Below are 27,755 nucleotides of genomic sequence, written 5' to 3'. Positions count from 1 at the left end.
AAGCATGCATTAATTAAGGAAAATAAACCTTTCCTCACCTCCAAATTGTTGAGAGGTGGGGCAGGACTGCTGATTTTGACACTCTATGTTACCATTAGAGGATACTGATCCCATTGGGATGCAACCAGGTAACCGACACTAGTTTACACTTGTAAGACTGGATATAGATCTTTCTTGACTCTTAAATGGGTGTCTTCTCTTGTAATAGGAGATAGTCAGCTGATGGCAATTATAACGCTGAGGGATGATACGGGTTTAAAATATGTCTAAAGGGGTGTGAGCAGAGGTTCTCAGCCTTCGGCACATGATGCCAGCATCTCACTAGGAGACTTACAGGAGACCTATGGGAACCTCAGTGGATGGGGTGGGCAGATGTGAGAGTCTGTCTCATACCCAGGACTCCTTGAGAATTACCATTCTAGAGATATGCTTCTATGGTGGCTCCCTAAGGAGTCAATGTCGGATGCAGCGACAGCCATAGTCTCACCCAAACTGTTAGGGTCCCAGGATGATAAAATGCTGCTACATTTTTAAATTTTCTTTTCCCCTCTTTTTTTGGGGGGAGGCCACGCTGCGCAGTTTGTGGGATCTTAGTCCCAGACCAGGGATTGAACCCAAGCCCTTGGCAGTGAGAACAGAGTCCTTACTACTGGGCCGCCAGAGAATTCCCTACATGTTTTTCTAACAGTAACAATCGGACAGACCAATACTGGAAAACCCAGCCACAGGCTGGTTCATCTTGTGCCTGGTGGGAAGTTGATTCATCTTTTCCTTACTCTCTGCCATCACCTGATATTCCCGGACTAGATCTCAGAGAGCCCGGAACGGTGCCCAGATCCTGGACCGTAGGATAACCTTGTTCATCTGTGGCTCTTCATTTTCAGTGGCGTCTAGCTTAACCTTGTCATCTCCAGACTTCCTCTCTCAGGAAGCCATTCACTGCTTCTGAGCTGTACTAGGGGGCTACAAGCGGGTCTGTGGCACCGTGGGTCTCAGGCTGACCGGCAGCCTGCTATGGAAAGGTCTTGGCATTGAAGGCCCACCGTGGCCTGGCCATGATTCACCTTGCATCTTCATCACCTACAACTTCACACATCCCGCTCTGGCCAGACCGGCCTCCTGCCTTACAGCTCCCCCCCACCCCCACCCCCGGCCCGGTGTGTCCGATCTGCATCCCCTATCACCTCTTCCTCCTTCCCTGCTCCATTCAGGTCATCCCTTATGTTCTGAACTCCTCCAGATCCAAAAGGACATATAAGCTCTTAGCAGTGGATGCTTCTCTATGGGAATCTGGTAGGAAAGAGTTTTACTCTTCATAATTTTTTTTAAAACCAATTTTTACTGCATGCATTCATTTTTTTTAATTAAAATACTTTTAATTAACACATTAGCGGAAGGCAAATAAAAATCCACCCCAAAGCAGGACCACCCTGCTTCTGTAGGTGGACTGCCAGGTCCACACCGAGGATCCTCGCTGCCTGGGGAAGGTCCACACTGACTGTCACCTGCTTTGGTCGGCTCACACGAGGGCTCCCCCGGAGCTGGTGCTGGAGGTTGGGTTGACTTGTAGCGTAACCGAGGGGGCACTCGGTGCAGTGGGGTCCGCCGGACTAGGACGCAAGAAACCAAACCCAGACTCGGCTCTCTCTCTTATCATCCGTCACTAAACCTCTTTGGGAATCAGCTCCTTGAAGGTGAAATAAAGGGACAGACTCGAGCTGTGGGCTCAGATGTTTCAAACGCATGTCTCAATAGGGGTTTCTCCCCTCTCTTTCACACACTTAGCAGCCAAAAAGCAAAGCACGACCCCGCTGGTCTCACTTCCCATGATTTAGGTTATGAAAATGGTGATTTTTTCCACGTGCTTTTGAAAAGCAGAATACTGCTGCCTCCCAACTGGAACCACAGACTAGAGGGTTCCCCTCCTGCTCCAACAAAACTCCACTGAGCTTGTCTATATTTAATCTCTCATTTTCTTAAGATGTGCCTCCTTCCGAAAGCAGAATAGAAGAAGAAGAAGAAAAAAAAATCCCAGTTAACTGGATTCCAGTTCATTGAGGGTTTACTATAGGAAGCCATGCTGGAGAACCCTCCAGCCTTGAGAACATGCAGTCTGCGATCTGGACACCTTTTATTTAATTTCAGTAACTCCCTTTGCATGGCAAAAAGGGGTCTGAGGAAAGCAGAGCGGCACAGATGAGGGGAGGGGCAGAGGCAGAGCACTCACGAAGGTGGTCCCCCCGGCTGGGAGCAGTGGGATCCAGGGGAGGAGCAGAAGTCATTATTGACACAAACAAGGGGCCTGGGGCGCACCACCCCACCCCAGTGCCTGGCCATGCAAGACGCAGAAATGGAGACTGTGGCCCATCAGGACCACAAAAGAGATGCACCGACTGGGTGGGGGAGTCACCTGAGGGCCACCCCCCAACCCCCCCGCAGACGCCTGCAGGGTCTGGAGCCCAGGAAGGTCTGTGTCCGAGTCCACGGGGCATGGCCAGTTGACAGATAGCACCAGTTGGGAGGCTCAGGGCAGGAGAGAAACAGAGGCTCTCACAGGCTAGCACCTACTGGCCCGGGCCCTCCTGGGAAGAGACTCACTTCCTGCATGGCCGCTCTGGCGGCAGGAGCCTCGCCCTCACCCCGTGGCCCCAGGAAAGGAGGAAATTGTCAGCAGGAGGTCTGAGCCAGGGGCACCACACTGAGGGGCTGGAGGTGGGAGGGACAGGCTGGGGGTCCGGAATGGGGGGGATCTCCCTCCCGCCCAACAGTGCCCCAACACCGAGAACCTTCCAGAAGCACATTCCCGGGGCATTTTGTAGTCAACCCTAACCCTATTCCCTGCCCCCATGAGTGGGCCCCCTGTTGCTTCTGATTTATGTGTGGTGGGTCAGGGGTAGAGAGACCAGGCCACAGAGGTCTCTCCAGTTCCAGAGGTAGGCAGCGAGTGCGTGTGGGGGTGGACACTCCGCTGGGGGCCCGGCCCTGGTCCCCCGCCCGCCCCTCCAAACCATCTCAGCTATGTCTCCCCTTCCTCAGCTATCCAGTCGGGAAACTCCGACCCCATCCACCTCAGAGGGACAGGCTAAGGGTGAAAGTCGATAACAGATAGAAAAACGTGTTTTTTTAAAAAAGTATAAAGCGCTGTTCAAACGCGAGGCAGTGTTGTCATCACGGAGATCACCCCTTAGCACGTCCCTCCTCTCACCTGGACACCTTGGCTTCCTTTTTTAGGGTCGTTTTACCCCTTAGGACCCTATTTCTTGATCTCGGCAGGGGGCCGAGACTCCCGGCGGCTTTCCCTGACCACGATCTGAGACCCCAGAATCCCAGAGGCCGAATAGGCAGGCTAGGTGCCCGAGGGGTGGTGGGGGTGTGTGCTGGCCTCCTCTCTGTCTTTCCAGGACCTTCCCTGCGGGAGGAAGCCTCTCGGTCCACCCCGTGAGAAGAGTTGGGCTGCCCCTTCAGCCGGACAGGTCTAGGGGACCCCTGCCCCGCCCTCCCCACCCTCAGGGGACCCCCGCCCGCCCCTCCCACCCGGTCTGGAGTGCAATTCCTGTTCCCGATTTCCAGCAAGTGGCGGCTAGAGGGAGGCAAGGCGCCCGGAGAACCGAGGGCAGGATCGCGGTGGTGGGGGCTGAGGGGGAGCCTCAGGACGCGCCCCCTCAGGCTCGCCCCGCCATCCCCCGCCCCGGCCCCGGCCCTGCTCCCGCCGCCGCCGCCGCCGCCGCCGGGCCCTAGTCTCGCTCGGGCGGCGGCTGCAGGGGCCGCGGGGCGCCCAGGCCCGGGCCGCCGCCAGGGCCGCCGCCTCCGGCGCTGTGCACGCGCAGGTGGTCCTTGAGCGACTCCTTGTAGCGGAAGCTTTTGCCGCACTCGCCGCACGTGTAGGGCCGCTCGCCCGTGTGGATGCGCTGGTGCTTGAGCAGGTTCTGCTTGCGGATGAAGCTCTTGCCGCACAGCGCGCACTGGAAGGGCCGCTCGCCCGTGTGCAGCCGCTGGTGGTTCTGCAAGTGCTCCTTGCGGCTGTAGGTCTTCTCGCACTCGGAGCACTTATAGGGCCGCTCGCCGCGGTGCGTCATCTGGTGGCGGATGAGGCCCGAGTGGCAGTTGAAGCTCTTCTCGCACTCGGCGCACTCGTACGGCCGCTCCTTGGTGTGGCTGCGGTGGTGGATGATCAGGCTCTTGCGCACGCCGAAGCTCTTGCCGCACTCCGGGCACGAGTAGGGCTTGCTGCGCGCCCCGCCGCCGCCGCTGCCGCCGCCGCCGCCGCCGTGCAGGAGGAGGCTCCGCCGGAGGCCGCCCGGGGAGCAGCAGCTGCCGCAGCCCCCGCCCGAACCCCCGCCCGCCGCCCCGGCGCCCCCGCCGCCGCCGCCGCCGCCGCCGCCCGCGCCCGCTCCGCCCTCGCCGCCCGCGCCGCGATCCCCGGGCAGCGCCGGGAAGCCGTCGTCCAGCAGCGCGCCCCCGCCGCGGCTCGGGGGGCCGCCCGCGTCCTCCGGGGGCGCCGGCAGCGGGGGCAAGCTCGGCGGGGCGGGCTGCGGCGGCGGCGGCGGCGGGGCCGGGTTCTTCACCATCAGCAGGCTGTCACCTAGGGGGAGAGAGACGAAGAAGCGACATGCTGACACGGCTCGTCCGGGGCGCGGGAGACCCACACCGTCCCTGCGAGGGGGGCACCCCAGTCCCTGACAAGGTCCTCTGCGGCCTCCTGCAAGTCACAGGTTGGTGAGCCCGCAGCTTCTCCCGAGGATGAGGGGATTAAACACGGCTGCCTGACCCTCAGACCCGTGCAGAGCCGTGAGCCAGAGGCAGCCGAAACAGGTAGGTGGGAGGCACGCAGCTAGGTCAGGAAACACACCCAGATGCTGGGAGGAGAAAGCTCCCCTGGAAGGCAGAATTGCCCGGAAATAAAGGCTTAATCGTATTCTGGTGTTCGATGCTAATTTACCTAAGGAGAATCTCTTGACTAGAGAGAAAAAATTTGCCAGAACCTATCCAGGGTGAACCCACCACAGGTGGCTCACAGGAACTTGCCTGCAATGCAGGCGACCGGGGGTTCAATCCCTGGATTGGGAAAATGCCCTGGAGAAGGAAATGGCAACTCACTCCAATCTTCTTGCCTGGAGAATCCCATGGACAGAGGAGCCTGGGGGACTACAGTCCATGGGGTGGCAAAGAGTCGGACAGGACTGAGACACTGAACTACCACCACCATCCCAGGCCTAGGGGAGCAGAATGCAGGGAGCTGGGGGCATACCCAGCCCCATGTGAGGATGCATCTCCACTAAGCATGCAGCCTTTGGCCTCCTACAGCAGTGGGGTCAACTGGGTTGGTGCGAGTGCCATCTGGCCTCAGACCCCATCTGCGGGGAGCAGACGTCATGGTGCTCTGCACCCCCTCCTGTGGAAGCAGCTGCTCGGCCAGCCTCCCCAGGAAGCGCCAGTCTTACTCCTGCAATGATGCCCCTTGCTTGCATCCCTGCCTCTCCCCAGTCCATGCTCCTGCACTACCGTGGGGTCAGAGGGACACAAAGCCCAGAGCATCGATCAGAGCAGCGACCTCAGGCCCAGGACTCCAACCCCTGAGGAACCACTGGGTTTGATGACTGGGTTCAGGAGCCTTCTCCTTCCTTCACCCTCCATCATCACCTCCTGGATCCCTTGTTGACAGTCCCTTCTTCCTGCAGGAGCCCCTAAACCATGACACGTGTTCCTTACCAACTGCTCCTAAACAGACTGGGCTGATCCCGCCTGCCCATCTCAGCCAACACTGACGGTAGGTCTGGCTGTGGCCTCTGTCACCGCTGCACTGAGGGCCTTGCTTCTCCCTCTCCACTATCTGCTCCTCTCATTCCTGCGTAGGTGTTATTCCCAAGAGGACCCCCAAGGAAACCTCCATCTCGAGGACTGTTTCCTGGGAAACCCAACCCCAAACGGTCCAATCCTCCTGGGATCATGCGTCACACTCGGTGTGAGCACCAGTTTTTTGGTGCTTTGCCTTCCTGACCCCGCTTAGCTCCTGGGTCCCTCTGCCCGCTTCCTCTGTTGGGGTTGCCCAGGGGACCCCAGTGTGGGTGACAGCATTCAAACAGCTGAAGACTGCTGGAGGAGATCACACGTCTCAGACCCTGGCCTCCGACCATGCGACTCACTGGGTCCTATTTTCCCATTTTCCATGGAGATTATGTCACACCTTCTCCTCCAGCTTCTAACATGAGGACTTGATAACTCTGGAAATCACTGGCCAGTAACTGATTCAGATACAAGCACGTGACCTTGTTCTGGCCAATGAGATGTGTTTGCTGGGAAGGCTTCCTCACTCCCTGGAGAGAGTGTAGGAAAAAAAAGATGGTCTTTCCTCCCCCTCTGGGTCTGGAGGTGATGCTTGAAACAGCTCCATGTTGCTCCATGTTGAAATTCAGCCTCTCACCACTACCACCACCTCAAGCCCCAGATTGATGGAAAACCCTGGCAATGACAGGGCTAACTTATTTTCCAGAGATGCCAAGACACATTGATTAATTAACTGATTGATTTCTGAACACTAAGCATCAAGTACCCAGGCCCTTTCCTTCAGCAGATCAAACTAGGGACCAGCTCTGGCAGCCTGGGACCAGGTTATGGTGCTGGGGTGTGGGTGGTGGCAGGAAGATCCAATTGCTAGTTCCTTACAAATCAAGTCCTATGAGGGGAAGGGAGCAACATGTTGCTCCACCCACATCAAGGATGGCTGAGCAAGGAGCTGGAAAGAACCTGGGGCCTTGATAATACAGCTGAATCCTTGAACTAACCGAGACCGAAACCAGACCACCTCTTCATCATGTAAGAGAATAAATGTCTTTATTCTTTGTGTGTGGGTGGGTGGGTTTCTTTCTGTCTTCCACTACTGCAATTCTCTTTTTTAGTTTTATTTTTTTGTCTTTATTCTTTAAGGCAGTTTGAATGAGGGTTTGAAAGCAGTGAGTGTCCTTCCGGACACAGTGGTACAGCTTCACCCAAATTAACCTTCCCTTGACTTCATGTACTCCCCCTATCCAGCTACCAGCTCATGTCATTTCTCTGTTCCTTTTTTTTTTTTTAAGAGTTAGCTATACTTGCTTTCACTACTTCTTCACCTCCATTCTCTTTCAGACTTTCACAATCAGGCATGTGTCCCAGCATGCCACTGAAACTTTTGTCAACGTTCAGCTCAGCTCGCTCCCAGCCCACTCTCCTTTCCCCCGCTGTTAAGAAGACTCTTGAGAGTCCCTTGGACAGCAAGATCAAACTAGTCAATCCTAATGGAAATCAACCCTGAATATTCATTGGAAGGACTGATGCTGAAGCTGAAGCTCCAGTACTTTGGCCACCTGATGTGAATAGCCAACTCATTGGAAAAGATCCTGATGCTGGGAAAGACTGAAGGCAGGAAGAGAAGGAGGTGACAGGATGAGATGGCTGGATGGCATTATCCACTCAATGGACATGAGTTTGAGCAAACTCTGGGAGATAGTGAAGGATGGGGAAGCCTAGTGTGCTGCAGTCCATGGGGTCGCAAAGAACTGGACATGATTTAGCAACTGAGCAACAGCAACATATCCCCTCCAAGAAGATAAGTCAAAATCTGGATTCCCCTAGTGGTTCAGAGTGCGACCTTCTTTGGAAATAGGCTCTTTCCAGGGGTAGTTAGTTAAGATGAGGTCATATTGGAGGAGGGCAAGCCCCTAATCCAACGTGACTCTTGACCTTACAAGACACAGACGGTGTGAAGACAGAAGATTAGGGTGATACATCCACAGACCAAAAGACAGCAAAGATCACCAACAAACAGAAGCTAGGAGAGGCAAGGCGGGGTCCCCCACAGCTTTCAGAGGGAGCAGGGCTGTGCCAACCCTCTGACTTCAGACTTCAGGCCTCCAGAACTATGAGAATAAATGTCTGCTGCTTCAAGCCACACTGTTTGGTATTTTGTTAAGACAACCCTAGAAAACTAACACCCCTGCATCCTTGAAAGGAAAGGGGACAGTGCTTTGATACAGGCCTTCAAAAGGCCACCACGACAGAGCATCACCCTGTAAGGGGCAGGCTGGGTGAGCAGCCATCCCTCTGGACCAAATACCCAGGGGCCCGGCTGGGTACCCTACTCACCGGGGCCAGAATCTAACCCGAGCTCCCCATCCATGGAGTCACGTGGGCCCCACGGGTACGGCTGCTCCTCCTGCTTTATCCATGACAAGATGTCGTGGGCGGAGATCAGAGACTCTGTTCAGGGAGAGAAGGCAGACTTAGAGCCTGTTCATTTCGCCAAGCATCCCATCAAAGGCTCAAACACCACCACATGCAGAGGCCGCTGCTCTGCCCAGAGGGCGTGTGCCAGTCAGGGTATCCTGTGCCCTCACCCTCCCCGAGGCCTCCCTGAATGGCCCACACTGATGCTGCTGCACCTGGGCTCGGCCAGGCAGGAGGCCCGTCTCACAGGAGGCCCGTGTGGCGACAGAGTCAGGATCGGAATCCTGGGAGCCTCAGGGCCATCTGTGGGGCCAGGGGAGCCCAGCCTCTGATGGCCTACTGGACAGAGGGAGGACCAGGAGGCCTTCACGATCAGCAACAGCAGAGGTGGTGGACAAAGGTCATTAATGAGAAGTGCAGCAGAATGTCCGCCTCCCTTATCAGGAGGCACTGCTTTCTCCTCTGTCCTGGAGCCCTTCAGCTCCCCACCCCAAACTGTGTGAAGCTGTGGAGCTGACAAACTACACGGAACCCCAGACTCTACATCTGCTTTTCTGCCTGGTGTTCCCAGGGGTCACAACCACCAAATGAGATGATGCTGGCCTCCTCCAGCTCTGTAAGCATATGTGAACACGCACACATATGTGTGCGTGAACACACATGCATGCATACACATGCACGTGCACACACACATACATGCATGTGCAGCCTGGGTGGGCAGAGCTTCCCTACTCCTCTTTTATGCTTCCCTTTATGCCTGGACTACCCCCAGAAACTTTCTGGGAGTCACCTAGCTAGTATTCGCTCAAGGAAAATTCCAGAAAATGTAAATTACTTTCTTTCTGTCACAGAAATAAGCACAACCTTTAAAAGGCTTTTTAGGGACTTCCCTGGCAATCCAGTGGTTAAGACTCCGTGCTTCCACTAGGGTGCGGGTTCAATCCCTGGGCAGGGAACTAAGATCTCATATGCTGCGTGGCATGGCCAAAAAAAAGTATAAAATAAATAAATAAAAGGCTTTTTGATTATACTTCAGAAATCAGTGAAGTCATTTCAGTATCAGTTCACTGACAGGACAAATTATTGACATAAGGATTCTTTTAGAGAAATCCTCCATGCTTTTCTAGTAGTTACACACCAAAATGCGTACAAAGTCGCCCTCTGTGGGACACATGGTTGTTCATTCCCTGAGTCTCTCACTGGCCTTTGACCAAAGTGCCTCAGTCGGGTTGATTTCCCGGCAGAAACAAACATCACGCTCCACGTGCGCCGGCAGCCCGCTCACCTGAGTTGGGGTCCGTTGGGATGTCCCTCTCCGCCAAGTCTTGCTGGTCCCACACGCACGGGGGCTCCTCCTGTTTGATACGGGACAGGAGATCCTGGGCGGATGCCGGCGAGTCTGCTTGAGGGGACAGAGTGGCGAAGGGGTCAGGGGACATGGGCCCGCCCGCCAGGTGCTGCTTTAAGTCTCTCACGTCTGGCAATAGGTTCTTTTCCCTAAATGTCAGCGGTAATTATTCAAGGTCATTAAAGCTTTAGGTCGGCTTGGCCCCCACTGCTGGCGCTTCTGCTGAGAACAAGTGGAAACTGGGCTTCCCTGGTGGCTCAGAGGTTAAAGCATCTGCCTGCGGTGCGGGAGACGGGAGTGACGACATCACAGGGATGTCGCTGAGAGAGCTTGTCGGTCCTTCAGGAATGTAACCCCTTCCACGGAGCTTCACACCCGAAGCCTTAGCACCACCGTGAGGAAGGTCTTCCTCCTGCAAGGACCAGCCAGGGAAATGGCACTTCCAGGAAGCCTTTGGGAGACGGTGAAGGACGGGGAGGCCTGGCGTGCTGCAGTCCATGGGGTCGCAAAGAGTTGGACACAGCTGAGCGACTAAACAACAAGAAAGCCTTTTATCTTCACCATCTCAGCGGCCGTTTTCTAAGATGTAACCTGCCTGTTCTTTGCTCTGCAGAGTCCATTAAACCTCATTTACCTTTTATTGCCTTCTTATCTCAAAAACTCCACTGGAGATAGTAACATGGCTATATAGGCTTCCGAGGGACGAGCTGGCTGAACTGGAAAGCTGTTTTCCTCTGCTGGGGGGCTGTTACCACTCACCTATGAGTATGAGGCTTTGACTAAGGGGATGAGGCTTGTGGAGCTCTAACCTGTGGGTAAGTTAAGAGCTTCTCTTAACTTATAGTCACAGGGCGTTACTGTATCTTGTGATGGGTAATTTTATGTGCCTGCTTGTCTAGGCCACAGTACCGAGATAGTGGGCCAAACATTACTCTGGATGCTTTTATGTTGTTTTGTTTTGTTTTGAGGAGTTTAACATTTAATCCGTAGACTTGGAGTAAGGTGGATCACCTTCCATTATGTGGGTGGGCCTCTCCCACCAGCTGACGGCCAAATAGGAAAAGGCTGACTCCCCGAGGAAAAGGGAATCCTGCCGGCAGACTGCCCCCGGTCTCCAGCTGGCAGAAGCCAACTCCTTCAATTCAATCACTCTCTCTCTACATGTGTGTGTGCACGCACACACCCTACTCTTCATTGGAGAACTCTGACTAAGCCACATCTTCTCAAACAGAGCACTCATGTACACATGTTGGATGGATGCTGTCAAAGAGGAAGTACCGACTGCCCGTCTGGACGGTGCCTGGGGCAGGGGGGTGGCTGGCACAGAGGCAACAGCTGTGTTTGTTTAAAACAAATCAGTTCTTCCCACTTGGGAACAGGTCTTAGGGACCCACAGATTCCCCACCCACCGAACCTCTAAAATACCTCACTCTCGGTACTTCTGCAGACACTGTTTTTCGAGGGGAGAAAGGAATAGTTAAAACCTGATGTTACAAAGAAGAGAAAACAGAACGGCTAAGGCCTGAGGTGTTGGCCCCTAGTTCCCGTCATACACCGAGTCTGTGCCTCGTGGAAACCCTGTCTTTCCTATCTGTCAATCATGGACCCACACCCCGTCTTCAGCTCAGGCCTCTGGCCAGGCACACCCGTCAGGGAACGCTGGGCGCCTGCAGACCACGCAGACCCTTCCCTCCACTACTCGGCCCGGGCGGCAGGGCGCCTCACTCACCGGTTATGGACTCCGTGGGGATGGCTCTCTCCTCCAGGCTCCGCTGAGCCCGGGCGCACAGGGCCTCCTCCCGCTTCACCTGAGAGGGTGCGTCCGGTGCCGGCCCCAGGGGCTCTGCTCCTGGGGACAGAGGGTCACACGGTCGGTGCCGTTTTCAGGAATGATCGCCAGCTGGACATTCTCGGGGTCAGGGGCACAGCCGACAGCGCTCGCCAGGGAGGAGAGCACAGGAGCCTTGGGTTCCTATGGGCACCTAGGAACTCTGAGGAGCAGAAGGGCCTGGGAGCAGACAGGTGATCAACCTTCAGGACAAGGAGGTGGGCCATGCTGCACAGCAAGGTAAGAGAAGGAAGCCAGAGAACGTGCAGACAGTCCGTGCTGGGTGGGTGCTATCAGGACAGGCTACAGGTCTCCCTCCACGTGGGAGACATTCGGCTTCATTCTGCACCCCAGTCAGAAAGAGTGGGCCAGACAAACACACACACACACACCTGCACCAACAGACACAGACAGACACACACAAAGACACACACACACATAGACAGACACATAGACATACACACAGACACACCAACAAACAGACACACAGATACACAGACACACAGATACACAGACACACACAGACAGACATACACACAGACACACAGACATACACACACAGGCACACACCCACACCAACACACACACATACACAGACACACACACACAGACACACACAGGCACACACCAACACACACACACAGACACACTCACAGACACAGACACACACAGGCACACACCAACACACACACACATACACAGACACACAGAGACATACTCACAGACATACACACAGACACACACAGACATACTCACAGACACACTCACAGACACATTCAGACAGACACACACACACACATACAGACACACACACAGACTGACAGACACACACACACAATTAGCAGGAAGTTAGACTGGGCAAAGGGAAGCAGCCCAGCCGCATTCCTGGATGGCTAACGCACAGCATCCTATGCACGAGGGACAATAACGCATCTTCCATGTAGACCCCAAGACGTAACCACAGGGCATCTTCCTCTTACGAGGCTCTCTGGTGTGAGGTACAACACCAGCCCCGGCAGGAGACAGCTCAGGCAGGAGGAAAGAGACTAGATGAGGAGACGGAAGACATGGGGTTTCAGGTCTGCCGTCAGCCCAGCCGATGAGTCACTTGGCCTCTCTGGCTCTCAGTCTGCTCTGTCCCCCCGTTAAATGGACACCGTGGTCTCTGTTCCATGTGGCACAGGGATAGATGACAACTCAGCGAAATAGCTGAGGTTACACTGCTTTCATGGGAAAGGTCATCACAGCTGCTGACTGCAAACATGTGTGGTGCTTAAGCTGGGGAAGGAGCCATTTTGACAAAACGTCCAGAATAGGCAGATCCACAGCGACCAGTGACTGGGGGGTACAGAGAACGGGAGTGACTGCTCCCGGGTGTGGGGTTCCCTATGAGGAAGTGTTCTGGAGTGAGATGGTGCTGATGGCTGCCCCAGCCTGTGAACCACTGAATCCTACACTCCAAAAGAGAATTTATGGCAATGTGAATTACACGTCAATAAGGAGAGCAAATTGGGAGGGAGGGGGCTGCCTTCGAGCAACCTTCTAGGGAGGTTTCGGTGAATACGCACTCCACTTATAAGACAGGAGGGGCAGAGGGCCCCGACAGGAAGGCTGCTGTGATGAGGCAGAGAAGACGGCCGGAGGACCGGATTTCACTGGGTCCGACACCGTCAGAGAGCCAAGTCCCCGAGAACCCGCACACTTCCTGTCACCAGGTGTGATGTTCTCAGGGAACTGGATCCTCAGAACATAAGATCCCCCTTGGGTGAGGGGACAGCCTTGGAGGGTAAACCTGCCTGTGAGAACAGGCTGAGAACGCTGGAGATGACAGCCAGGCACGGAGCAACCGGCCACCGCACGCACCACCCTCATTACGCACCCCACGCACCCACGCAGAGCCCTCTCCGCCCATCTGCCTGGGCAGGGCCACTCCGACGTCTAGAGCCCTAGTCAGGCCTGGGAGGCTGTGCCTCCCCATCCTCTCCAGTTACGTGGGCATCTCAAGCAACATGCCTCTAACCCAAAAGACGAACCTCCATGGTGGGCTTTCTGGCCCTGAAACATCCTGTACATGACCGCTAAATCTCAAAGGCGGCAGAACCAGCCCCATGAACAACTAAGAGAAGCCGCCCAACCCCCCCGGAACTCATGCTGGGATGGGGGCTTCTCTCCTGCCCCGCCCCGACCTGGGGCTCTCTGCAGCTGCCATCACCTGTGTCTGGATCCATGAGGATCTCTCTCTCTTCTGGGTCACGCTGCTCCCACACGCAGGGCTCTTCCCGGGGCTCAGCCTGAGATGGGGCTTCCGGCTTGGACACGGGTCCCTCCGAGTCTGGAGTGAAGTGGAAGGCAAGGAAGGGCTGAGGGAAGTTGACCAAAGGGTTCCCATCAAGGGCGATGGGGAGCCCTCCCCTCCCCCACCCTGGCGCCCCTCTCGGCAGGTGGCCCGTTATGTCAGGTCATCTCTCAGGAGAATCTAAGTCAGTGGATGCTCCAGTTCCTGGTGGAGAACTAGCTGGGTTCTGGAACCTAGAAATAGCAGCAGAGAAACCGGTGGCTTCTCCAAGGCTGCCGGGAGGTAGTGTCTAGTGATGCTGTTGGGCTGTATTCCAGAATGGTAGCAGCAGAGCGTTCAGTTCTGTAGTAACAGGCCCTGTTCCTGGGTCTTTATCTTACATCCTCTTACCAACTGCTCTAACTTTGTAACAGAGAAGCACGTCGTTTCTTGAATTTCCATGAAGTATAAACATGAAACACCTTGCCTGGGGGTGCACCCTGGGTTGAGAAGCATGTCATCCCCCAACTCCGGAGATGCTCGCTTGGGGGAGGAAGGCACGCTTACCCAGGGACATCAGGGTTTTGTAGTTCTCCTTGACCAGGTTGTTGTAAAGCTCCTTCTGCCACTCATCCAGGTTCTTCCACTCGTCCTCGGAGAAGTAAACAGCGATGTCCACAAAGGTCACTGGAACCTGGGCCAACAACAGCGTCAGTCTGGTGCTTCCTGCCTGCTGCTCCTCCCCAGCTCCCGGGAGCGGCACTGACCGCCCCACCCCAGCCTCTGGCCCCGGTCTCCATGGCCCCAGCCTCCTCATCCCACTTGACCCGTCTCAGTGGAGTCAGTCCATTCTGATTCTCCTGAGCTCCCAATAACAGGATGGTCACCACTGCCTTTTAAAAATGAGGCATTTCATGGAACTCGACTCAAAGTTATGTGACTGCCTGGATGGGAGGGGAGTTTGGGAGAGAGTGAATACATGCATATGTATGGCTGAGTCCCTTCACTGTTCACCTGAAACTATTACAACATTGTCAATCGGCTATATGCCAATACAAAATGAAAAGTTTAAAAGTTTGAAAAAAATATATAAAAAAATAAAAATGAGGCATTTAACCATATCCTTTGTAAATTCACTTTAAGGTAAACTGGGTACCCAAAGGTCAAGCTTCTGGTGTTCAGGGTGACAGACATAGAGTAGGTTCTTGGAGTCTCAGGGAATCAAGTACAGTAAAACCTTGTTGAGAAGCTGTATTTCTGTCACCTCTAGGTACACAGCTACATTTTTGTCACTAAAACTTGCTGGTGCTAAGGCTCTGGCATCTTGATCTGTTTTGGGCACCACTATGTCCCAAGAATCTAGAAGCTGGTGGTTTGGAGTCAGTAAGCATTTGCTGGATGTGTTGAATGGTCTTTGCCCACACTAGGAAGGTCCCACTGGAGCCTGAGTCATCGGTTGTCTAACGTCAGTCACAAGGTTCAGGGGCATCTCATCTGCCCCATAAAGCTGTCATCTCGGGTGGGCGAGGCCTGTCTGTGCCCATTTCGGTCACTCAGCAGCGTGGCCTCATCTGCACAGAATTGTTCAGGATGGTTTCAGTTCCACGACTTTAGGACTTGAGCTGCCCTGCACTGACCACACAGCCTCACCTCCTACCACTTTCTGTTCCTGCTGGGCCAGCCTTTCCCCCTCACCCTGAAACCCAAGCCCTCGGTTCTCCCCAAGCCCTAACTCTAGTCCATCCAGCTTGGTACCTGACACGTGGCAACTTGGTGTGAATTAGAAAAAGCTGCCTTCTTGGGGTCAGGCCCACGGGCGCACTGTTTGGTGAGTGGGCAGTGCCCGTACACAGAGAAGACATGCCAGCCCCAGGATCAGGTGCTCATCACCCTAGGGGTGTCTGGGCAAGTGCCGTGTGCACACCTGGATGCCGCCTACTGCCTCATGGCTCACTCCCATCTGTAGAAATAGAACTAGAACTTCTAATCCCCCCTTCCTTCCACAGACTTGGGCGAACCCCCCACTTTGGAAAACTGAGGCATTTAAATTCCCTGCTGGAGATAAAGGTCATGAAATTCTGCAGGTGACAATCGCGATACACTCAGAGCTCTTGGCTGAGGCTCCAGGCTGCTTCGGAAGCCTCTTGGCCATCTTGTTCCCATCTCACTGTGTTCCCCGCGAGGCTTCTTTCAAACTCTTTGCTTTCCCCAGCCATACCCAGTCTCCCCTTGATGGCAGCCTGCTGGCAGCAAGCTCCCGGCTCGGCCCGTCTCCCAGGCGAGCCGACGCCCACACGTGCCCTTCATTTCTCCTCCTCCTGCTTGTGACACTCAGTCCACGCCAGCTTCTCCCTCTGGCATCTTCCGTCTCTCCCCACCCTGCTCTCACTTCAGGGCCTCCAGCCCTCCACTCTGCCACCTTGAGTGAGGCTACGCTCCTTCTTTTCCTGAAACATTCCAGGGACCTCCCTGTCCAGGGGTGAAGACTCCCCCGCTTCTACTGCAGGGAGAACGGGTTCCATCCCCGGGCAGGGAACTATGAATAAGCTCCCACATGCCGCTTGGCATGGCTCAAAAAAAAAAAAAACATCCCAAGACGCACGCTCTGTGTTTTCTTCACAATCCACACATCTCTAACCCCCTGAAATCTGCCCATGAGCCCCGCACTGTCTGAAACCACCTCCTGGCAGGTTATCAGCTTCCCGCCGATAACCCTCGACCTGTCAGTCCTCACAGAGAGGTCAGAGCGCCTTCCTGAAATCTCCTCCTGCTTGGTTCGCACAACCATGGAGTCTCCTGCCCACCCAGCTCTCGTCTTCCTTACAGCTCCCCCTTCTTCCCCCCGAGACCAAGGTCCAGCCCTCACTCTTCCCTGTTTCCTCGCTTTCCCCTTGGCAATTTCATTTTTTTTGGTTTCTTTTTTAAGAAGTTCCGGGGGTACCTCTTTGTAGATGACACTCTTCAATTTTCCCTTCAGAGTTCACATTTCAACGGCCTTCTGACCGGCTTCATTTATTCATCTTTTAAGTACCTCACACTAAATGTATTCAAAACCAAGTTGGTGGAATTCTCTGGAGACACAGTGGATAAGCATCCACCTACCAATGCGGGAGACGTGAGTTCGATCCCAGGTCCGGGAAGAGTCCACGTGCCACGGAGCAACTGAGCTCGTGCGCCACAACTACTGCGGCCCGCGTGCCTAGAGACCAGGCTCCACAGCAAGAGAAGCCACCATGGTGAGAAGCCTGAGCACCGCAGTGAAGAGTAGCCCTTGCTCGCTGCAACTAGGGAAAGCCCATGTGCAGCAGCAAAGACCCAGTGCAGCCAAAAAAAAAAATCTGCTACCTTTTCCAACACATCAACTCCTCTGCTTCCCTTCACCAGTCAAAACTCTAGGACCACAGTCTCCCAGGTGGAAACAGACATCGCTCTGCAAAAACGTCACTGTGCTAGGATGTGGCAGAAGTCTGAAACATGCTCCAAGACTACAGGCAGCCTACAGTTCAGTCAGACAGAAAAGACTATCCATGAATTATCCATGAATAGTTAGCCAATTAATAGAACCCACGAGGCACAGAGGAGCTGAGAGACAATGGTCTTCCTTGGATCTGACAAAGAGAATGCATCTAACAAGGCCAAGAGCCTACAAGGAATTAAAACTATGGCCTGCAATATTAGTTAACAGTCTCATGGTGCCTTACAGTTGTGGATATTTTAAAATACATCCACAAATTCTTTGACTGTCCCTTCAAAAAATAGAGCCTAATTCTCCTCCCATTGAGTGTAAGAAGGATTGAATGACTTGCTCCTAACGAATAAAAAAAGAAGTGATGGTGTACAACTTCTGCTGTTTTGTTGTTCAGTCACTAAGTCATGTCCAACTCTTTGCAGTCCCATGGACTGCAGCACACCAGGCTCCTCTGTCCTTCATTATCTCCTGGAGTTTGCTCAAATTCATGTCCACTGAGTTGGTGATGATATCTAACCATCTTATCCTTTGCCACCCTCTTCTCCTCCTGCCCTCAATCTTTCCCAGCTTCAGCATCTTTTCCAATGAGTCAGCTCTTCAGATCAGGTGGCCAAAGTATTAGAGCTTCAGCATCAGTTCTTCCAATGAATATTCAGAATTTATTTCCTTTAGGATTGATTGGTTTGATTTTCCTGCAGTCCAAGGGACTCTCAAGAGTCTTCTCCAACACCACAATTCAAAAGCATCAGTTGTTCAGTGCTCAGCCTTCTTTCTGGTCCAATTCTCACATCCGTACGTGACTACTGGAAAAGCCATAGCTTTGACTCTATGGACCTTTGTTGGCAAAATGATGTCTCTGCTTTTTAACACACTACCGAGGTTTTGTCATAGCTTTCCTTCCAAGTAGCAAGCGTCTTAGTGGAGGTGATGGAATTCCAGTTGAGCTATTTAAAATCCTAAAAGATGTTGCTGTTAGTGTGCTACACTCAGTATGTCAACAAATTTGTAAAACAACTTCTGAGGTTGGGTCATAAAAGTTGCTACAGCTTCTATCCTGGTCTCTCTTTGTGGATCATTCACTCTGGAGGAAGACAGCTGCCATGTTGTGAGGACGCTCAAGCAGCCTTACGGGGCAGGTTCAAGCAGTGAGGAACTAGCTGAGGCTTCCTGCTAGGAAGGAAGGAGCAACTGGAAGCCAATCCCCCAGCCTCAGCTGAGCCGTCAGATGACTGTAGCCCTTGTCAACAGCTTGACTATGACTTCATGAGGCTCTGAGCCAGAACCACTCAGCGAAGCTGCTCCTGAATTCCTAACCCCTGGAAACTGTAAGATGATTAAAAAATTATTTTTTTTAGGCTGCTAAGTGTTGGAGTATTTGTTACACAGCAGTGGATAACTAATACAATGAGCTACACAGTGTTATCACAGCAGTCCTCGCAGCTCCACGAATCAAGCATATTATCATCTCCATGTTACAGGTGAGAACACTGAAGCTCAGTGGGACCTGCTGGGAATTCACTTACTGAATGACTTATTTAAAGGTCACTTCTTTCCTGAGAGGAATTGAGGAGGCCCGGAGACAACAGAAAACATCCTGGACCTGTGGTAGGCAAACTGATACGCGGCGAGGCCAAGATTCAAACCCAGGCTTTCTGCTTCCGGACCCCACAAGTAAGGCATGTTCCGTGAAGCACAACTCAAGAGCCTGACACATGTTTCAGCGCACAGAATGCACAGCGGGGCCAGGACTCGGCACCGAGTAAAAGTGCAGAGCACGGACAGGAGCAGAGGGCGGCGTGTGGGGAGCTGAATACAAGCAACACGTTACAGACGCCAAACTCTACACAGACCAGCCCCGCGGGCTGCAGCGGCAGAGGGCGGCTTAGGGAGGAACCAGGGCCACTGTTGGGTCTCAGCTCTGCGAGGCCTCCATGGATCACCGTCCAGCACCTCCTCTGGCAAAGCCACTGGCTTGACTGCCAGAACCAAAGATGAAAAAGGGCCAGTCCCTTATGTGGAAGCGTGAGCCCTCCAGCTGCAGGGTCACTCGGCACACATGTTTTGCTACATGCAGGTCCTGTCACAGGCACCGGGACGCTGCAGTGAACCACGCAGGGGAAAGCCAACTAAGAGACACACAGAAAGTAAGTATTTCAGGCACCTGAATGCTTAATTGCTTGGAGGAAATGAGAGCAGGGACCAAGGAAAGAGTGTGCTGGGCTGGGTGGCTGTGAAGGGGACACTGATCCAGTGACAGCTAGCAGACCCCTGATGGGAGCAACCTGGGGCGGGGGGGCTTCAGTGAAGGAAAGTCCCTGCCAGGGGGACCCTGTGGTGCGCTGGCAGCAAGGAGTGGGCAAGAGGGGGTGAAGGGAGATGAGGTCAGAGGGGTGGGTTCAAGGGAGGGGACCACTGACAAAATGGAGGTTTTTAAACTGAATAACCTGGGGAGCCATTTGGGGGCTTTAAACAGAGGTGATATGACTGATTTATATTTTTCAAAAGGATCAGTCTGGCTGCTCTGTTGAGAATAGATGGTCTGGGGTAGGGGGCCAAGGATGGAGACAAGGGGATGAGCGAGGAGGCCACGGCAGGAATCAGACAGGAGGCACTGGTGGTTACAATCAGACGAAGGTGGGAACAGTGGAGGCGGCGGGGGGTGGGAGTGGGGCTGTGTGTATTTTGAAGAAAAATCAGAGAGTATTTACTAATATAATGGATATCGGGTGTGAGAACAAGAGGAGGGAAGGATGGCCCTGAGGCCTGGGGCCTGAGCAGCTGGAAGGATGAGGATGACTTTGAGGAGAACAGGCTTCAGGCAGAAATCAGAAGTTCAGTTTAATAAGTAAGTAAGTGCAAGTTGCTCAGTCATGTCTGACTCTTTGCAACCCCATAGACTATACAGTCCATGGAATTCTCTAGGCCAGAATACTGAAGTGGGTAGCCTTTCCTTTCCCTTCTCCAGGGGATCTTCCCAACCCAGGGATCGAACCCAGGTCTCCTGCATTGCGGGCGGATTCTTTACCAGCTGAGCCACGAGGGAAGCCCAAGAATACTGGAGTGGGTAGCCTATCCCTTCTCCAGGGGATCTTCCTGACCCAGGAATTGAACCGGGGTCTCCTGCATTGCAGGCGGATTCTTTACCAACTGAGCTATCAGGGAAGCCCCAGTTTGGTTTGAGTTAAATCTAAGATATTTACTGACAGCCTGATGGAGATGCTGCACTAGCAGGTAGGAATGTGAATCTGGCATTTGAGAAGGAAGTCTAGGCAGGATACAGAGAGTGAGAGTGGGAGGGAAAGACTGCACTCGGGAGCTGACAGCACACAGACTGCATCTACAGCGCTGAGCCTGGGTGAAATCATGAAGGAGGGAGGAGAGACAGCAGGCAGGTCAGGAGGAGCCCGGGACCACTCCGAACATAAAAAAAAGCAGAGGAAACAGCAAAGAAGAATGAGAGGCAGCAGCTAGTGATGTAGGGAAAGAACCAAGGGTGGGAGGGGGGTCCGGAAGCCAACAGGTGTTTCTAGGAAGGGGTGGTCTCCTGCATGAAACGCTACTGAGAGAGCAGGAAGACAAAGACTGGGACTTTGATTCTGTGGTTCTAATGACCATTCGCTCTACAATCATGGACACCATTAGAGCTCTGGCAAGACCAACAGGATGACGAGGTGGTGGCAAGAGCCTCAGCCACATGGGTTCAGGGAGAATAATTCAATCCCCAGTTCACTGGAAGACTGAGAAGAGAGGAACACAACAAATGAGACCATAGAGGATGCAGCAGGGTCCAAACAGCAAGGAAGTACACAGGTCAGATGGCCTAGTACTACAAGGGAATATGGAAGAGACGAAGGAGGCACTTACAGGTGGAAAAGACTTAGAGACACAGCAATCACAGTGTGCAGACTTATTTAAGTTCTCATTTGGGCAGCTCAGTTGGTAAAGAATTGGCCTGCAATGCAGGAGACCCAGGTTCGATCCCCAGATCAGGAAGATCTCCTGGAGAAGGAAATGACAACCCACTCCAGTATTCTTGCCTGGGAAATCCCATGAACAGAGGAGCCTGGCGGGCTACAGACCATGGAGTCGCAAGAGTTGGACATGACTTAGCTACTTAGACTAGACTATAGAAAAAAATATTTTTGGAAGAAAATCGTAACACTGGATATTTGAGTAGGTTGAGGTCTTTGTTGTGGTAGCCACAATATTGAGATTATTACTTTAAAAAGAGAGTCCTTAACTTTTAGAGCTACACACTGAAATATTTACAATTAAAGCGACTGCTGGGGACTTCCTTGGCAGTCCAGGGGTTAGGATTTCGCTTTGCAATGCAGGGAGCTCGGGTTCGATCCCTGCCTGGGGAAATAAGATCCCACATGCCTCACGATGGGCCTCCCTTGGTAAAGGAACCACCTGCAATGCAGGAGACCTGGGTTTGATCCCTGGTTGGGAAGATCCCCTAGAGAAGGGAACAGCTACCCACTCCAATATTCTGGACTATACAGTCCATGTGGTCACAAAGAGTCGGACACTTTCATGCCTCATGATATGGCCAAAAAAAAAAATGATTGCTGTCTGAGATGTCTTTCAAGATAAAATGGGAGGGGGACATGGGTAGGGAGTGAGATGAAAGAAGACTGTCCAAGAGCTGGGAACCACTGAAGCTGGACGGTGCATTCATGAGGGTTCATCTCGCAATTCTATCTACTTTCGTATAGGTTTGAATTCTCTATAATAAAAAGGGAAAGAGAGAAAATGGAGGGAAAGAACTGGAGACAGCAAATGCAGACTGCTGTAAAGCGGAGCAGAGAGATGAAGTAGCAGTGGCGGGAGATGCCGGTCTAGGGAACTGTTTGACTCCAGAGATGGGCGACAGTGCAGAATGTCCACAGGCTGGGGAGGACGAGCCAGTGGAGGGGGAGGAGGTGACGGTGCAGGGGGCAAAGGGGAGAGAACCTGCGTGGCTCCTGGAGCAGGTGAAGGGGTGGAGCCCACAGGAAGCCAGAGTACGCACGGCTGGACGTGGAAGTCTCCATAGGGGGACCCCATCTTCTCAGTGGGCTAGAGGGCAGCCCGTTGACCGAGAGGGCAGTGTTCGTGGGCCAGGGTAAGGTGGGAGGGAAAACGGAACAGGAAACGGAGTGTGAATTCTGATCATGAGACGGGCCCTCTGGTGACAGTCATGACTCTAGCGACTCTGCTCAGAGTGGTTTCGGGTCTATCTCCAGCCGCGTGCAGAGGAGCAGGCACAAATGAAAGCCAACGACAAACAGTCTTTGAAGGTGTCAAGGCAAAAACCCAAGCATGAAAAGCTATAGGAATTTGCAGACACCCAGACCCCTCCGGAGGGACTGGGAACAGAGAGGGCAAAAGGCTCACAGACAGAACCCGTGGGCTCTGTGGGAAATGGGGGGAGGCCAGCCTCCCTGCAGAAGAATTATTCCAGACGAGGTTGTTAAAGTGGAGGCCGGCTTTGAGGAGACCCAAAGCTGGGCAACAGGGGGTCAGAGACGTTTGTGAGAAGGCCTGATGAAATGAAATCAAGGTACTGGTCCTCATTGTCCTCCCTGCCCCTTGGGGACCACCACTTACCTTGGGGACCTCGCCCTTGCTGCCCGGGGGCAGCCGCAGGACCCAGAAGTTCCTGTTCCTCAGCAGGTTCTCCATGTTCTCCAGCCGCCTCTGCAGCAGCCCGTACTCCTGCAGCAGGGTCCCCAGCACGGCCCACTTGCCCTCCATGTGGTTCCCGAACTCCACAGCCGTCTTCTCGCAGTCAGCCAGCTTCTTCTCGGCCGTCCCCGTCCGGCCCTCCAGGTTGAGCAGCTGGCTGGCCTGGGCGTCCACCTTCCGCTCCACGGCCTGGATGGCGGCCACCACAGTCCAGAGCGAGATCTCCGCTGTGGGCAGCTGGGGCTCTCTCATCATGCGGTCGGGGAAGACGGGGGCCCGATCTGGGAAGGGCGGGAACTGGAAAGGCATCGGTCGCCGGGCATCCATGTCCCATTCCTGAGCCTGCGGGCAGAGGGGGGGAAGTGACAGCCGGCATGAGACCTCGTGTGAGGAGGGAGGGTGGCCTGAGAGCGGGGGACAACGCGTCAAATGCTGCAGCTCCTCGTTCTCCTGCCAAGCCCCTGCCTCTCTGGCTATGGCGTTCATTAACGTCCACAGCAGGAGCTCGGCACCCACCCAGCCGACCTTCCCACTTCCGGCCTGCGGGAGTCTGGCTGGTCGCTAGTTCACCACCCACGTTGACCAGTGGCAGGTCAAGGTGGTGGACCCTGGCCTAAACTGTCACAGGCCACTTCTCTTTGACGAGACCAGCTGCTTTCTTCGTGGGCTAGACTTATGGTGAACTCTGCAGAGCTTGCCCAGGGTTGCTGCTTCAAAGCAAAAATGTTCACGTCAGTCACCTGCCCCTAATCGTCCCAGCAATCTCTAAGCAGGTTAGGGCAAGAATGAGTATCTTAAAGCTCTGCTTTAAAGATGATGAAATAGAGGCCCAGGGAAGCGGCCGGTCTTTCCAGAGCACCGCTCTGCACCGCCTGCTGGGGCGGTTCTGGGTGCCGCAGGTTGACAAAAACACAGTTCAGATAATGGGGCTGGGGCACCGGAGACACCGGGAGCCCGAGCCCGAGAACAGGCGAGCAGCCTTGTCTCCTTACACAACTGTGTATTCATGGTTTCCAAAGTGGGTGTGCCCAGAAATGTCATTCACTGAGGAGGGGGGAGCATCTCTAAGAGGAAGAGATGAGCTCCCCCACCCTTCCTGCTTCCCGGGAGGAGAGGTACCCATTGGTCCTGACCCTCCAGTACCCCCAGCTCTGGGTCCTCGCCCGGGAAGGTAAGGTCCCCAGGATGCAAGTTAAGAGCTGATTCCTATGACCAAGAGGGGGTGGTCACCGTGTATTGTCGACCTGGTGACTGGCCCCATACCCCACCAGCACCCAGGGCTTGCTGGACAGCAGGGCTGAAATGGTCTCTCCTTGCCATGTGACAGGGGAAGGGTCACTTTCTGTTCTCTCTGTCGCTGCTGAAGGGGCCCTCAGGATGGGCAAAGTGGAGACCTATTACTTAGAGGTGAGCTGGGCAGGTAGGGACAGACACGCTTATAGCCCTCTCGGACTCAGAGCAGCTGTGACAGCCATGGAGGAAGATCACAGGTTCCAGGGAGTCACTGCTGACATGGGAGAAAAGGCAGCAGGGCCTGGGTAAGAGGTCCTAGTATTTCCAGCAAAGCCGTGCACTCAGTACACAGAGGCGTCATTCCAGCCTGGCCCACCGAAGGGGTCAAGGGCTGACGGATGGAAGTTCAGAACGTCACCGGGCCCAGTTTACTTTTCGCAGGTGTTGGGGGAGAAAAATTTTCCTTCTCCCCTTCTAGGTTCTTCCCTGGTCTCACAGTCAAATTGACATAAGATAGATCAACATGAGATAAACAAATTTAGTAACACGTATGCCTCCTGTACTGGAGAAGGAAATGGCAACCCACTCCAGTATTCTTGCCTGGGAAATCCCATAGAGGAGCCTGGCAGGCTACAGGCCACAGGGTCGCAAAGAGTCGGGCACGACTGAGCGACTAAACAAACGTACCTCCTGTAAACATGGGCGAGACCCAGAAAACTGAATGATCTGCCAAAATGACCCAAACCACTATGTGAAGTACCATCTTCAGCTAAAGACAAAGGATGATGTTGGAGGGCTGGGGGAGTTAGTTATGGGGGTGACCAGGGAAAGGACAGGATGCAAGGGCACAGGTTAATGCAGATATAAGTTGCTGCCTTCTCCACTGATAACGAGTTTTTAGCGATTGAGTCATGCCCTCTTCCTGGTACAGCGATGGAGGTTTCTCTTCTACAAAGGGAACTCCTACTTGGTTTTCAGAGCGTCTCCTGTGCCTGCAGCTCCTCTAAAATAACCATCTTAAAATAATCCTGGTGCCAAGGAGGCAGATTTTGGGGTGGCAGATTCTGTTCCCCTAAACAGGTTTGGAGATGTACGGCTGAAACATGGTCAGACAGGACACAGCAACTCCTGGCAGACGTGTCAGAACCTGGCTGGCTGAGAACGAGGCCAGGGACAGAGAGGGGCTTGCCGGGGGCCAGCCGAGGTCAGCTCCCACCCTCTGCCCCTGGCAAAGCCATCCAGGCCCGTCTCCGCCTCACACACAGCCCTGGCGCTCTGGCTCCCCAATTAGTCTGCACCCTGAGCTCCTCCTTACGGACTGGTGCCCACTCTAAACCCCAGAGACTCCCATTTCACCGGTCTGGAGGAGGCTTGGGCGTCAGGAGTCTTGAAAGGTGCTCAGGTGCTTCTAACAGTGCGGCCAAGTTTGCCCACCGCTGGCAAGAGGGCAGAAGCACCTTTCACCGGCCCCTTCCTCGGTCACAGCCGGTGCCGGGGGAAACCGTGAATCGCTGTTACTCTTGGGGAGAGATGATGGCCGTACAACATTTAAATACACCTTTCTGTCTGAGTTCGCCGCAGCGGTAAAACATCACCAGGGACCCCGCGCGCCCACGTCCCCGGCCCGGCGCGAGGCGGCCGGCCAGCCCCTCGGCGAGCCCGGGCCGGGGTGGGGGACGCGGTCACGGCGGGGACCGCGGGTTCTGGGCCCTCCCCCAGCAAATCCCCGGCCCCGCGGGGGCCTCCCCGGGGCGCCGGCTCTGGGCCCGGCCGGCACGCGGCCTCGGGGGCCCGCCGCTCCGGGGCGCGGGCGGGGGCCTGCGAGGGCGCCGGGCCCGGCCTGCCGCGTGAGCCCCCGGCGCCCCGGGCCCCGCCGGCCCCCGGCACCCCCACACGACCCTCGCCCGCGGCCCGGGGCTCCCCACCGCCCCGGCCCCGCCCCCACGGCAGGCGGGCGGCCATGGCGCCGGCGGGGGGGCACCCACCTGCATGGGCGGCATCCCCTCGGCCATTTCCCCGCGCAGCGCCGGCTCCTGGTGGCAGACCTCCTCCGGGGGCAGGGCCTGCGCCCAGCTCCAGCTCCCGCTGTCCAGCCCCAGGCCCTGGATGCCCAGCTGCTGAGGCTGCGGCCGTGTTGACACAAACTGCATCCTGGGAGCGCTGTTTCCCCGCTCGGGCCGGCCAGGGAGAAGAAGAACGTTTTCCAGGCGCCTTCCCCCTCGCCGGGGCCGGACAGCTCCATCTACAGCCCGTAGGAGCAAACAGTCCCCTTCGGCGGCGCTCCCCGCCCCTCCGCCGCCCGCGCCGCCAGCCAATGGCCTCCGAGCTCCTGCCCGCCTGTGGGGACCGACGGGGGCCGCTCCGGGGCCCGGAGCCACCGCCGCCCCGAGGTGGCCCTGCTGCCCGTGGGCCCCTCGGTGCGGGTGGCCTGCCCCAAAGTCTCCAACCGCGCAGGGTCCCGAGCCTGGGGCGGGATCTCTGTCCGTTCGGCTACTATCTATTTGGCATCCCAAAGGACCTGACCCTTGTGAAAAATGTTGCAGTTGTCTTCAGCCACCTTTGTGCTGGCCTCGCCTGTTGCCTCACTCCTTTGCAGGCTTCACCTCTCCACTGTCCCTCTTCTCGAGCCAGATTTACCTGGATCAACTCCGGGCCTTTGCCTGGATGACAGAGAAGTGACCTGGGTTGGGTTAGAAGAGGGCCAGAGCCTTCCAGCCAGGAAAGGAGCTCTGGGTTTTCACAGCAGCCTCATCGGAACCTTTGAATGCAGATCAACGGCAGTTTGGAACACCAGGCCGAGTCAGAGGAGGATGTGGGAAGAGGACAAGACAGGCTGATGGAGAAGGCGTGGGAAGGGGAAACTCATTCACTCATTCCACAACTATTTACTGAGCACCTACTACGTGTCAGGGCTTTCCTGGTGGCTCAGATGGTAAAGAATCCGCCTGCAACACAGGAGACCTGGGTTCGATCCCTGGGTCGGGAAGATCCCTTGGAGAAAGGAACAGTTACCCATTCCAGTGTTGTTGGCTGGAGGATTCCGTGGACAGAGGAGCCTGGTGGGCTACAGTCCATGGGGTCGCAAAGAGTCAGACACGACTGAAGCGACTTAGCATGCACACATACCTGAGTTTAAATTCCAAAATCACCACTCACTAGCTGTAACTGAGCAATTTTACCTCTCTGAGCTTCATTTGGTCTCCTTGTTTATAAATGAAGAAACTAATGAGACATTCCACAGTTATAAAATCAAATGAGATGACAACAGTGCTCATAGGCCCTCAACAAAGGTATTTACTTCTAGAAGGTAAGTCCTTGTAATTATCCTCAAAATAGTGTCTACTCTGTTTTCCTAAATGACTGGTCCCTGTCTTGTTAAGACAGAGATCTCCAAGGCTTACTGTTGCCCTGCGTAGAGGCAGACCTGCCAGAGAACCACCGCAAACTAGTACTCTTTTGTTCCACTGCACTTAGGAAAGTAAAGGGCATTATTGGCCCAAGGGAGGCATGTGCTTAGAGCACCATATTAAGAAGGACAGTTATCAAGTACTTTCTCTGTTGTGCATGCTTCCAGGATACAGACTGAGCATCTCATGGACTTACTGCTACCTCAAGGAGCTTACAGGTTAGCAAAGGTTATGTTCCCAGAAGTCAGTGATTTCCTTCCCTCTGTTCCCTGGCCATGGGCTGCTCCTTGATTGGAAATATCATGTCACTATTTTTGGGGGAACCA

At 54.6% G+C, this 27,755-nt stretch overlaps 1 protein-coding gene across 2 annotated transcripts; it reads right to left on the bottom strand.

Annotated features, from left to right (window-relative positions):
- Window positions 1-1,319: 1,319 nt before the first annotated feature.
- On the bottom strand, window positions 1,320-26,275 carry ZNF282 (zinc finger protein 282). Of its 2 annotated transcripts, none has more exons than XM_081537250.1 (9): window positions 26,008-26,275; window positions 22,712-23,131; window positions 14,218-14,344; window positions 13,588-13,707; window positions 11,277-11,396; window positions 9,485-9,598; window positions 8,119-8,232; window positions 3,549-4,582; window positions 1,320-2,726 (listed from the first exon to the last, which is right to left on the bottom strand). In XM_081537250.1, exons 1-8 carry the CDS (start codon window positions 26,170-26,172, stop codon window positions 3,735-3,737), a joined length of 2,028 nt encoding a protein of 675 aa, XP_081393376.1. In that variant the 5' UTR covers window positions 26,173-26,275; the 3' UTR covers window positions 1,320-2,726; window positions 3,549-3,734. The 2 variants fall into 2 exon arrangements, with proteins under 2 accessions (XP_081393376.1, XP_081393377.1); XM_081537251.1 differs by lacking the exon at window positions 1,320-2,726 and having other exon boundaries at window positions 3,972-4,155; window positions 4,431-4,582.
- Window positions 26,276-27,755: the final 1,480 nt, after the last annotated feature.

Source organism: Giraffa tippelskirchi, chromosome 10 (genome assembly GCF_054371585.1).
Source record: "Giraffa tippelskirchi isolate mGirTip1 chromosome 10, T2T-mGirTip1v1.2.pri, whole genome shotgun sequence".
In the NCBI taxonomy this organism is placed as follows: domain Eukaryota; kingdom Metazoa; phylum Chordata; class Mammalia; order Artiodactyla; family Giraffidae; genus Giraffa; species Giraffa tippelskirchi.
Note: the sequence above shows the minus strand (reverse complement) of the source record. Positions and strands in the feature narration are given on the sequence as shown.